This window comes from Penicillium macrosclerotiorum (genome assembly GCF_028827735.1).
Source record: "Penicillium macrosclerotiorum strain IBT 26536 chromosome Unknown utg000003l_segment0_segment0, whole genome shotgun sequence".
Lineage (NCBI taxonomy): Eukaryota > Fungi > Ascomycota > Eurotiomycetes > Eurotiales > Aspergillaceae > Penicillium > Penicillium macrosclerotiorum.
The window spans coordinates 4912925-4926481 of NW_026643083.1; the positions used below are offsets into that span (position 1 = coordinate 4912925).

General features: G+C 49.4%; 1 protein-coding gene across 1 annotated transcript; it reads right to left on the reverse strand.

The window, feature by feature from the left end:
• Positions 1-293: 293 nt before the first annotated feature.
• On the reverse strand, positions 294-13432 carry N7462_004676 (uncharacterized protein; the record flags this gene model as incomplete). Its single annotated transcript, XM_057076402.1, has 2 exons — positions 294-740; positions 797-13432. The coding sequence occupies 2 exons, from the start codon at positions 13430-13432 to the stop codon at positions 294-296; spliced, it is 13083 nt and encodes a 4360-aa protein (XP_056935907.1).
• Between the last annotated feature and the right edge of the window lie 125 nt (positions 13433-13557).

Here is a 13557-nt window from a genome sequence, read left to right on the forward strand (position 1 = left end):
ACTTAAGAGAAGATGTATGTGATTCAGAGTAGTGTATAGTGGGGACGGAGTCTTTGATCAGACTCTAGACAAAAAAAGTAGAAAAGTTGTACAAAGAAAGGCAGTGTCAACAGGGGAGGATAAAATACATTCAAAATTCACAAGAAAAGAACATCACCAATCCACCAGTGGTCTGAGAGGGTATTAGAAGCATTCGTCCACCAAACTCTCTATTCTAGAGGTGATCCGAATTTACCTCAACTCCAGAACGAAACATAGTATGCACAATAAGACGAAAGAGAAGCACAAATATCTTAGTTATCCACCATCAGCTGCTCGCCTTCATCCAAAAGGGTTGTCACACGGGACAAGTCGGAGATCATCTTGCGTCCATGGCCAACCAGCAGCAACTTCTCGGCATTGGCTGGAAGACCCAGGTAAGTGGGCGGCTCACGCTCGGGAAGGTTGTTGACCCAGCTGATGAAGTCGCGAGTACTAGTGCTAGTGGGAAGCGTCAAGAGGTTGTCCTTCTCAACACCAGAGACAAGCTTGTAATCGTCCTCAAAAGCGGCGGGGGTGATAAATTTATTCACAAGACCCTCCAGCTGCTGGAAGTCGGCAGCATCGTCGATCTTGCCGCCGTACATCTCGGCAATAAGGGTGCGAATCATGTCCCAAGGAAGCTTTTGCGGAGCCACATTGGACCTACCTTGGGCGACAGTGTCAACCCAGTAGTCGATTATGAACGCCGAGCATTCGTACTGTACATATCGTAGTTAGAACCGTAGTCATCACATGAAGAAGAGATATTACTTACATCGCTGTCGTTAAATTCCCAGAAGCCCTTCCATCCCAAGCTGGGGGCATAGCGCAGGCGCTCCTGCACCACGGCGTGAAGGAAGCAAAGGAGGAGGTACACGCGAGCCTTTTCGACAGGAGCCCTGCTTGCACGATTGCTTAACGAGGACAGGGAGTCCTTCATATTGGCACGAACACCGGCAGGCTGCTCGAACATCAACACTCGGGAAGCGCGAATCAAGTTGACCGGAATCTTGGGGCTAGACTCCATAGACAAGAAGAGTCGGAATTCCTTGTGAGGCTTGAGGGAATCTAGTCTCTTTTCCAAGCTCTGAAGCCACGAAGGTGCCAGATGAACGTTCTTGACCAGCACCCAGTTACCAGACGCAGCCGCGTTGCTGATGGCCTTGTCGGCGCTCTCGAGACCTTCGTTCGAACCCATTGCAATATTGGCACAAGTTGCGTGGGTGCGCTCCACCAACGCATCGACCTTGTAACTGGCGTCGAAGCCTGGGCTGGAGCTAAGGGCAATCGGAGTGGTGGCTGTGACCTGGTCAACCACGTCCTTAAGATCACTGCTGCCTTCAAAGAGTTCACGGCCGAAGACAGCTTCGATGAAGCGCTCAGCAGTTGGTACAAATCGATCCATGCGGCAGAGCTTGATGAGGAGCAGGGACCGAAGTAGCTGATCCAGCTTAGAGGTATTCTCATCCCAGACGATGGGAACGACATTTTCAGCAAGCTCCTCACCAAAGAAGCGATCCCACTGGTCCTCGGAGATATTCGGGACATAGTCCTTGAAAAGCGACATATTAAGAAGTCTGTTCGTCACTTGCTCGCGGGCATCTCCAGTGCTCGACAGATCGGCGTCTTCAACAGACTGGTCCAAAATACGATCCAGAATAGCTCTATCCATTGGGAATGGGGTGGCTTGAGCCAAAAGGATCGCTAAGGTTATGCGGTCCTTCTGAACGAGACCTAGCGAGGTTCGTTGATAGGTTGTGATAAATAGGTCTCGAATGATGATCTGTACCCGGCTAGAATGATCCTTTTCTTGGGCAAGTCGCTTATTCTGATAAAGAACCGAATTGAAGATATCAACAAAGTACTGCAGGGAGAATTGATAGAAATGGTTCATGTGGTGAAGCTGCTCCAGGACCGCGAAAACAGCACTGCAGGCTCGGGCAATGATGCTGTACTGGCGTGTAATGCTCTCCACCTCTGACATAACGCCTTCAGTCTCGGACATCTTTTTGGAGATTTCAGCAGCTTCCTTCTTGAGAGTCTCTAGAGTTTCAATGACATTATCATCGTCAAGAATGTTGCCACGAGACTCGTTCAGCGCCTGCAAGAGACGCTTCTCAAGCTGCCGAAGGTGAACCTTGAATTCTCCTTGCATCTTGACCAAGTTGTTACGACGTTCATCAACATCTGGACGCTCGAACTTCAGAACATCATTCAGCGACTGAGTTTGTAAACTGCTCTGAGTAACTGTAAAGTTGACAAACGTCGTTCGACTGCAAATGTCCGGAGGGAAGGAGGCAGAAGGATCTCTTGTTGATAAGAAAAGCTTGAATGACGGCGAGAAGTCAATTTCTTGCTTTCCAAGTTGGATCAGAACACGCCCGCCCGTCTTTTGGTATTCCTTGTTGAGCACATGGTTGAGAATGGGGTCTAGGTGCTCTGCGTCCTGAATAAGGATGGGATTGCCGAACCGCAAGGCACTTTCAAGCTGCTTGACAAATGAGTCGTCTAAAAAGCTGGTGACAGTAAGCTTTCTATCTTTGCTCTCTTTTTGAAGGAATTCCGTCACCCGGCCAGATGGGTCAACGATGAGGGGATATCTGTTAAATCGCTTCAAAATGATAGCGTTCTCCGTGCAGAGATCGTCAACAGGTAGAGAATTTCCTTGCCAGGTCAGGCGTTCATCGGCATTGGACAGATATTCCGTGATGGGATTGTGTGGTTTGAAGGTGATACCAGACTGAGCCAGCTGGTGCACCCAGTCATCAACCATCGCCTTACGGAATTGTTGATCATACAAACCAGCATAAGCAAGGAATGCGGCCGCAATTAGAACATCGCCAACCAGGGTGCTGATCTGGGTTTCGAAAGACTTGCTGCCCTCCTCCCAACGCTCGCGCTCGGACGCCAAACTATCGAGCAAACGTACACTGCGATCAACCTTGAATTGGACACGGGACATCTCAGTCTTAATGGCTTGGGTTTCGCTGATAAGAGCGGCGTATTCGGCTTTGTATGTGGCAATACTGCTTTCCAGGCCTTGAATGGTGTTCTCGATGGCCTGGGCCTCGGCCTTGGTTTGCAAGGCTTGCTCTTCGAGCTGATCAACTTCCTCACGCAGGGGTCCAACGCGATCCAGAATTTCGGAGTAGTTGACTTGGGCCTCGACCCACTGGACCAAGGGACCACATGCTTTACTAGCGCGGTTCACACGCTCATAGGTAAAGTCTTCCTTCGATAGGAACTCGTTCTGCATCTTGACACGGTGGTTGCGAGTCATATGGCGCTCATTGTCGTAGTTCACAATACTAGCGATGAAGTCCTCACGGCGAATAATACCCTGAATTGTCTTCCAGCTGTCGACCTTGTGACCAAGAAGTGTGCAAACGGCTTCCAAAGCAAGTCGGACACTAGCTGGAGGGTTGCCCATTGAACGGACCTCGGTAAGATGCTGACGTTTGATGTTGCTGACACTTTTCTGGGCTTCCAACACTGCAGGCTCAGCCCGCGCCAAATCATTCAGGACCACCTCCTTACGCGTTGCGACTTCCTTCTCTTGCTTCTCCAAAGCAGCCTGGACCTCCAGGGAGACCTGTTTCCGCTGTTCTGCCTCTTGTTGATCGGCAACCATGCGCTGCAGCTTCTCATTGGCTTCGGTGTCCTTTTTCTCCAACTGTGTCTTCTTCTGAGCCAGGCTAGCCCGAAGATCACTGACTTTATCGACAGTGTCACGGAGCTTCTCGAGACCAACATTCAAATGGCGTTGTTGCTCCTCAAGATCTTCGCGCTTTTCATTGAACAGTTTGACATATTGAGCGACAAAGTCTAGGTAGTGGCGAGGAGTAAGGAATGTAGCTCGGCCTTGTTGCTTCTGCAAGCGTTGGTTGAATCGGTGAAGAGAATGGTGAATGTAAACCATAGAATTGATGACAGTGTCTCTGTGAGTCGCCGGCAACGTCAACTCGCGGTAAGCAACCGGAATGCTATCAGGAGACACAAAGTTCGACTTGTCGAGATCCACCGATTGAGTGAGCTCTGAGCCAACCTGGAAAAGGGCTTGATCAGACCAGTCACCCATCCAATTGAGAACACAACGATTGAAGAGAGCAGGACTGGTTGCGGCCTTTGAAGACAGGCCCTCCTCAGGTGGGTTCATGGTAAACACAACGTGCAGGTTCTTGACGATTTGCTGTGTGAACCACTTGTAGAGTTCTTCTTGAGAGTCCAGCAGCAGACCTTGACGCTGCGCACCTTCTTTACAAGCAGTCATCAACGAAGAGAATTCATCACCCTCGAAGAGACCAGGCACTTCAGCGTTGGCGAGTAGCGTGTTCATCCGCTCCAAGAACCCTGAGTCAAGAACATTGGCCTCGTCCATGATAAAGCAAATCTTCTCACCCTTGCAGCCAGCACGACGAAGGACACTCCGTAGATCATCGTCAAAGTCTTCGGATGAGTATTTGCCGTGCACTTTGATTTGGAAGACCTTCAAACCATTCATCCAAGCGACAAAGCGAGAGAGAGTAGTCTTTCCACTGCCACTCACACCAATAAGGATCAAATGGCCTTGAGGTTGGCGGAATACTCGGTCAATGCGCAAGGCGTGCTCGAGGACATCATTGAACAGCACAAGAGGGACGTCGACTTCTTCTTCGCAGAAAGTCTTCAGACGTGCTTTCACGAATTCGCGGAGATGTTCCTGTTCAACTGGCACATAGTTTTTGGACAACCAGTTGGAGAACAGGATTGGGCCCTTCAAAGCCTCTTGATCATCAATATTTGGGAAATGCTCGAGCGCAATGCGGCGAACAGCATCAGCTGTCCAAGCCCTCTCATCTTCAGCAACCAGACGATCCTGGAATAGACGCAGAGCCTCGTGTGCCCAAATTCGGACAAGACCCTCAATGGACAAGGTCTCAAGGGGCTTGATAGCCTCATAGAGGCCACGAACCCAGCGAGTAAGCTCACGGGGAGAATAGACATAGTGTGGCTGAATCTTAGGCGTGAATCTTGATTGAGATTCAAGATAGAATTGAACCATAGCCTTGGTAAGAGCTTCTGAGTATCCACGAAGCAGTGGCAGAATCTTGAGAACCGCAGAGTTAAAGGTACCATAGATCTGGTTGAGAGAGATCTCGCCGGGGTAGTCAACCATGATAAGAGGAGCATGACGCAAAAATCTCTCGGCCATGGGCGTTCGACCGGCATCCGTTGGAGGATTACAGGCGCCAACAAATTGAATGCGATCAAGAGTGACCCAGGTCTTGTCAGAGGTCCGCCAGAAACCATTCTGCTCGACAAGCTGACGCAAGAATGAGATTGCTCTCTGTGTTCCGTAGCGATCGGGGGCGGGAAGATTGATTTCATCACAGAAGATGACAAGCCAACGACCAATCTGGTTAGGAGACATAACGACACCATTGAGGGTCTTCTTGTATTCGCAGTACTGCTCAAATGTCTTGATCAAAAGATCCGGAGTAGTAGCACTGGAAAAATTGAGACCGACGACCTCCATATTTGGCAGTTTCCTCAGGGCAGCAAACAATGTCATGGTTTTACCAGATCCAGGAGGACCGCAAAGTAGGAGCGGCTTGTGCTCAGCCAGCCAGGAGTACAGCACGTCTTCGTGTCGAACAGTATCCACGGTAGGAATAATCACATCGGTTTGAGTAATAGAGTGTGTATTGATGTCAATTGTCGGGACCTGCGATTGCCAGCTAACCCATTCAGATTTAGGCAGAGTAACATCATAGTCGATGAGAGACGAGTCGCCCTCTGGTGGAAGATCAATCGTTGTCATGCCAGTCACAAATTGGCCAAATGCCTTGCGGTCAGTAAGCGGGCAATCGCCAGTGAAAGACCAGACCAACGTTAGCAGAAGCTTTTTGGAGATATACGATTCAATTTGCTCCGAGTCAAGAGGGAAGTCAACATGTTGGATATTATATTCCAACACATTACGGCAAGCTTTATTGAGCAGGCTGAACAAGGTGTTGAGAGCACGGATGTCCGTGAAATCCATGATGTGGTTGTAATTTTTGGCCTCGTCAAGAGCTTTGAGAACAAGGTCGTCGGTCTCCAAGTGCTGCTTGAGGACGGTGGAAAGCATGTCCTGAGTATCTTGAGTCTTGACCACAGCCGATCCAGCAGGAGCGCTATCATCGTCTAAATCTTCGAATGTCTGGGTCTTAAGGCCTTCAACATAGTTGTTGATCATCATAGAAGGAGTAACAGTATCGGCATTAAACCACACCATACCGCAACGACTGACGGTGGCAAGCGTTGCGTACTTCAGAGTCTCGACTTCAAACATGATGCGGACATTTGGAGGAAGATTAAGACGCTCTCCATTAGGCAGAGTCAGGAGCTTATTGTCATCTAGAACACTGTTCAAGTTCTCAACCCACTCAGGATCGACATCACCATCGAACACAATCCAGTGGCGCTTGCTGTCTTCTCCACGAAGGTTGTCGACAATCTTACGCAGAATACCAGTGAAAAGACCATCGGTCCATTCACGAGTAGTGTTGTCCAGATTGCCGTAGAGAGCTTCTTTGGACATGACTTTGGAGTCAATAATGTGAGAGACGCCTTCGACACCCTCAATGCGCTGCATGGCTTGAAGCAATATCTTCCAAGCAGAAGACTTTCCAGATCCGGATTTACCAACCATCATGACACCATGATGAATACTCTGGATCTGATACAGTTGAAGAGCTTTGGTAATCCACATATCGCTGTCCACAAAGTGTTGCTCATGGGCAATATCCCGAATAGCCTGAGTAAGCTTCTCATAGTTGGCGGGGACATACTCGACGCCAGGGAAGTCTTGCAATTGGATTTCCAGCATTCGGCTAACATCCTCCTTGACCAACTTGGGGGCGATTGTCTCTCGCAAGCTTTGGACGATGATCTGTGGCTCAATGATCTCGTCTGGGCCGAGATCTCCATTGGAGTTGGCAAGGCGGGCGCGCTTGAGGCCTCCAGAACTGACAAGTACACTTTTCAAGGCACGAAGGCCAAAGTCATAATGCGCTTGCTTAGATAGTTGAGAGGCACAGTGATCGAAGAAAGGCACAGTTTGCTTCGACAAAGGTTTGGCTTGCTTGAAACCTTGAGAGAAAAGCATGACTTCGGTAATAAGCTCCTTGTCGGGTTTGGACATGGCAACACTGCGGAACAGCTTCTTCAGGTTGTCTGGCAAGTTTGAACGACCGGCATAACCAGGATTCATGGTTATGAAGATGCCAGTGTTTGAATTGACGGCCAACCGCCGACCGACCAACTCAATCTGAGATTTGTCGTCCTCTTCGCCCTTGCGCAGACCGATCTGGATATTTTGAATCTGCTGAGAAACTGCAGACAAGATTCTTTCCTCGAGACGATTGAACTCGTCAAAGCAACCCCAGGCACCGACTTGGCAGATGCCGAGGAAAATACGACCCATAGCTTGGAAGTCGAAAGTGTCATCGCAGCAGAATACCAAGGTGAAACGGCCAAGCTGAAGACCCAGTGCCTTGACTGATTCGGTCTTTCCGGTACCTGCAGGACCATAAGGAGAACCACCAAGTCGCTGACATAGAGCTTGAGTGAGAGTGAGGAAACAACGATCCGTAAGAGGCGTACGAACCAGGCGCTCGGGCACGCCCAGATATTCGAAACCATAGTTAAGCTTCGCATTGGCCATATGAACATAAAGGCGCTGTAAAAAGTCTCCCTCGGGTAGGTATACATAACGCATTTGCAGTAGCCACAGGTGATGAGTTGGAGTGGTGGCATTGAACTGGATGAGCTTGGAGATGGTATCGCGTTGATGCACAAACTCCGTAATCATGTGCTCGCACTTCTTGCGGGTAATAGCATCGAGCTCTCCGAGCACAGTGGCAGCGAGCAATTCGAGTATCCTGACTTCAGAGTCATACAACGACTGAAGATTGCTACCGCCATCTTCCAGGGACTTCTGCACTGCATTGGTCCATACCACTTGGCTGGCCAAGACAACGATCTGAGCAGGATAATTTGCTAGGAAGTCACTGAATGCAGTGCGATCCACCTCGGTATTGTTGTAGAGAGTGTCAAACTGCTCAATAGCTTCGGCAAGTAGCTCTGCTAGTGTCAATTTCATATTGTTCTCCAAAGCCGAGAGCCAATCGTTGATTCGAGGAGTCTTGACAAGATTGACCTCCCGTTTCAGTCGGACTTCTTCTCCCTCCTTGGAAGTAAAGCCAACAATGTTGTTGTCATCGTCCATCAAAAGGCCTGATAGACCGGCGAACATCTTCTTGAAGTGTTTGGCGACTCGGAAGATATCATTGCTGTTGCCGATAATCTCCAACAAGTCCTCGTCACCAACAAAATAGAAGCGAGGGAAGGAAACACGCTCGCGCTCGAGGTATTCGCCAAGAGCCTTCTGGATCTTGTTGAGTAGTTCGGCCAATCTTTCCAAGGATTTTTGAACGCCATTGATAGCAAGAACGTCCAAAACAAACGGAGATTTGTAGACCTTTTTCATAACAGCAAAGAACTCCGAATTGATATTCTGGAAGCGGCTCGATTCTAGAGGAAGAAGGTGTTTGATGTCAGCATTCCCCGTAAATACACCCTCTAGATAGACCCATTGTCTCTGGACATCGATCCAAACATCGAACAAGACATGCACACGGTTCAGTTTGTCCTCCCATGCCGTAGCTTCTTCCTCAAACTCCTTGTAGTATGGGGAATGCCTCATGGCTTGGAGTGAGTTCAAGTTTTCACTACATTTAGCAAACAGATCATCAAAGCCACGGATAAGACGGCACTTGTTCTGGTAGTTGACTAGATCCAGCGAGTAGTTCTGCCAGGTTTCACGAACTGACTTCAAGAACTCCTCCAGTGCCATCTCACCCTGAGCCTGAGCGATGATGTCGCGAATAACATTTTCGCTGGCCACAAGTTGTAAATCCCAGACATCACCCAGAGTGAGTGAGATGAGGGAGAATCTCTTCCCAGGCTTGAGAGACTTGTAAATCTTTTGCCAGTGACGTTCCTTGACAGCCTCTGACTTCATATCGGAAAGGAGAGAGTTGACTTTGAGAAGCTGTCGCAAAACGTTTTGGATGTGCTCAAACGCAGCGTATTGTCTCATTCGACTCGGCATTTCCTTTGTCATCTTGATCAAACCATCGAGTGCTTGTCTGAGCTTTCTGGGTTGCACGCTGGTCCACAAACCATCACGCAGGTCGTTTAGACTCTTCCAGATTGTAGATAACGCAGCCCAAACAGACATGAAGTCTTGGACTTCTTCGAGTATGGCGGGCAGAGAAGACTCGGAACTAGCAGGAAGATCAAGGGCCTCCTTAGCTTTAGAGACCATCTCGAATTCAGATTGGAGGGATTCGAGACGAGACTGGAAAGAGCTCAGCATGCGAGATGCTTCATCTGGGGGAATAGTGCCAGAAACGGGCTTCTCATCATTCCACTGGGAAATAACTTCGGTGATCTTGCCATTGATGACACGGTCCTCGGCGGTGATCTTTGCACGTAACCCCTCGGTTTGGTCGTGCACAATCTTGCTCTTGCGGGCGAGCAGCTCATTCAGGGCCGCCCATTCGCCATCGACATTTTCAACATGAAGCCAGTCATTGGGAAATTGATAGCGTTGGCGGGAAAGGGTGGTTTGGCCCTGACGAAAGAGATCAACCTCAGGTTCCCAGACACGAGTCTTACGTTTACATTGTTGCACGATTGTAATGAAGGAGACAGCATGAGCTGTAGAAGAGGCTTCTAGGGTCTGACCCTCGAGGTCTCGGCGAGCGGAGGCTATTTCCGAATGGATTTCTCGCATACGACCGCCAAGTTTAGCACCAAACTTCTGGAGAATTTCGTGCTGCCATTGATCATACTTGGCATTGACTCTGGTCTGAACCTGCTCGTAATCGATTCTGATGTTACCGAAAGACCGGCTAACTTCAGAAGTATCAAACGTGGCACGACTCTTCCGAATCTCCTGGAGAAGCTGGAGCCACTGGGACAGGTCATCCCCGAGGATCTCATAGACCTGTTCAGACTGCAGGTCCCAGAGGGATTGGAACTGTAACCATTTGTCGACGTACTCGGAAACATCCTTGAGTCTGGCTCCAACCACAGCGTAAACCTGACTGAGCTCCTCGCTGCAGTGCCGTGGGAGATCAGCAAAACATGCCTCCGATAGGCTAACGTTCTGTACCTCAATCGAAATTTGGTAGCGGGTGGCTTTGATCTTCTCCAGGTTGCAGATAACTCCCAGCCATGCGTCAAAATGAGACAACCAGCTTGCACGCGCCCACTGAAGAGGAGGGTCAAGGTGAAGGACCTGGTTCTTCATGGAAATTTCATGGAATAGTTCTTTGAATTCAATGTTATACATCGTCGACTGCGGCTCGCCAGACGAAAAAGCAAATGTTTGCTCACGGCGAGATTCTTGGAAAATGGCAATCCACTCGCGAATAGCACGGTGAAGACGCTCAAGAAGAATGGCTTCAATTTTTCCATTGAGCTCCGAGACCCAGAAGCCCAAGTTCACATAGTTCTCAAGATTGAGCTTATCAACGGCAATCTGAATGGCATCCAAGCGTTGTTTGAAAGCAGTTGAGTCGTAGGAACAAGTCTTAAGTTCGTGAATCGATTTCTGAATGTTCTCGTTGATAGAGGATAACACAGCTGTTTTAGACTGGAGGACGGATGCCGAGCCGGCAAACTCACGAACAAAAAGAACATGTTTGCTTTCGGTACGGTTTGGCATAGAAGTATCGACAGCTCCATTGGCCATCGCGGATTGCTTAACGTGGAGCTCATAGGAATGAATAAATGATTCCCAGCGAAGGGGGACACCTTTCTGGATCAGAGCCTGAGAATCGTTCACGTAGCCGTTGAGAAGAATGGCAACATCAGACATCGAGACAATCGTGCGGTAGGTTTGCAGCAAAGTTCGAACACTCTCCATCAAGCTAATAGCGTAAGGATAAACTCGCTTGGCCTCACGGGAGATATTATTAACAGCGTGCGGGACTTGGAAGTTAAGCCAAATGAGGTTGCGCACTTCCTTGAACAAGGAAATGACCTGGGCATCAAAGTTGACTGTCAGCTCCAGTGTGTTTCCAGCTGCACGGTTGCGTGTAATACTAAAAAGCCGGCCAGAAATGCTGATATTCCGTCGTTGAACATCATAAAGCCAGGATTCAAAGACAGGCCGAGTATCAAGTTTCTTGCGGAACAGGTTGCTTTCAGCTTGGAGCTTCTGGCCTTCAGTGTGCAAGTGCCAGTCATCTCCCAGAACGTTCTCTACCTTCCGCATATAGCCATCCAGCTGCTTCTCAATCTGTCGAGCCCAAATGATGGCGCCGGCAATTGGGGGGAGATCCCGAAGCTGGGCCATGGCGTGGGCTTCAGAATGGCCATATTGCTGCTTGAATCGCTCATGAAGGGCTGAAATGTCCCGCTTGACATTGTCAATGAGCTGTGTCTGGTACTCACCGATAGCACCTCGAATCTTTGGCCGCACGAGAAGGGCATTAAATTTGGAGAAGACACGGAACATCTCGTTGGCATTCTTGGCTGTTGCAAGTCGATCACGAAGACGAGCAATAATGGAGTTTTCAACGCGAGAAGTACGTTCACTGTAGGCAATCTCAGCCTGCTCCCAGGTTCGAGACCCTTCTCGAGAGACATCCATTACGTCAACATGCTTGAGAGCAGCGTAGGCGTGAGATACTTCTTCGACCGCATCGACATCACCAATTTCCTCCACAATTACGGGCTCTTCGGAGTCGACGCCAGCGCCGGCCTCTGTGTATGAAGAGTCTTTTGATCCAAGGACATTAATGATGGTCTTCTGAAGCTGCTCATGATTGACTCGGAAAGTATCGATATACTTTAACCGCTCACGAGTCCTCTCATGCCGATTGTTGATCTTGATTGGAATAAATTTCTCGTTGCGACGTCTGGTTGAATCACGGGCGACATTTGTGAATTCCTTGAGGTTCTCATCCCAGCTGCGCCAGATAGCTTGGGTCGTCTTCATCAAAGAACGGAATTCTCGGTAATCCAAATGCAGAATTTCGGTACCCTTGATAAGCTCGTGAATCTTTTTGTTCAGATCACCAGAAATAGCTTCAACAAGGGAAAGAGCGCGCTTGATGGGATACGGACAAATCTTCAGCTTTTTGTTGAGATGATTGAATATCAAGCCAAGAGACTCTTGCACTTTCTGTAGGGAAGTGGCAGACAAAAGCTCATCCAGTGGGAAATCTCGCATTAGTTGATTGTACTTCTGGACCAACTCCGTGGCGTCTTTCAGCCCAGTGTCCGCCACGAAACTGAGGGTCGGTTGATACCGCTTCGCGTGGCGCAGAATGTCCATGGTCAATCGTACCCCGTCGCTTGCCAGCTGGACCTCAATACCCTCCAGAGCAGTTTCGAGAGCTAACCAGAAGTTTATCTCCAAGGATGCTGATTCACCATCTGGTTCTCTGCTCATCTTTGTGATCGTCTGGATGGATCGAATCCAGCCATTGACAGTGTTTTGAACGCTGTTTGTGAAGCCACTGTTGTCCAAGACAGAGGAGGGAATCAATTCCACAGTGGCCTTGATGCCTTTTGCCTCGGCCTCCTTCAATGCAGCCTGCACGACCTCATGAAGTGGCAGGCTCAACACCGGAATCTCCACATTCTGCTGCAGATGCATCAAACCCAGCTCCAATTCAGCAAATTTCTTCTTTGTCCCCGGAATGCCCGTCTTGACCTCCACATCACTCCTTTGCTTGCCACCAGGAGCTGTCTCCTGGTTGCGAGTATAGGCTTCGAAGTAAGGGCTAAGACCGTGATGGAGCAGCAGGTGCAGGATTTGGTAGGGCGACATAGACGTCCCCTGTTGCGCCTGCGGATTGTGAAGAGCAGAAACACCAGGCAGATTCATGACTTGGATCTGCGAAGCTATCGGAAGGGCGGGATCGATTGGGGCGGGACGTTTGATGAAGGCTACTGATGCGACAGTAGTGGAGGCGGAGGACATCTCGTTGGAGAGAATATAGACATATTGTACCTTAGGCTCTGTTTGGGATGTACCGTCAGATATATATATCTCAAATCCGAAACACAGCAGGTGGGACTCACCGGCACCTTCAGCATCCTCGCTTGTCTCGTCGCTGGCGAAAATATCCTTCTGGACATAGAGCGCAACTTGTGGCTCGGAAGCGAAGCGCAAACATCTTTGCGCGGTCTCGTGGTACCTTGTGTCTGATAGCAAGCTCCCAGCACTCTCCAAATCGGATTTTAAAGCACCCAGTGTCACCTGAAGTACTTCGGTCAGGTACTGAACGACCGCCTCGGGATCTACCAAAGCTGCCACGTCTGGCGTGGACACACCATTCGACAGCTCTGGAATGGCGACCTCCATCCTGTTTCCAACTTTATTGCGACTGGCTCGTAGCGGTCATCGATGGTTGAAACTGGAGCAGCGCGATCGGAGCGGGAGGAATCAAAGTGTTGACGAAGTTCGCGTCAGGCCGGTGAACGTCGAGG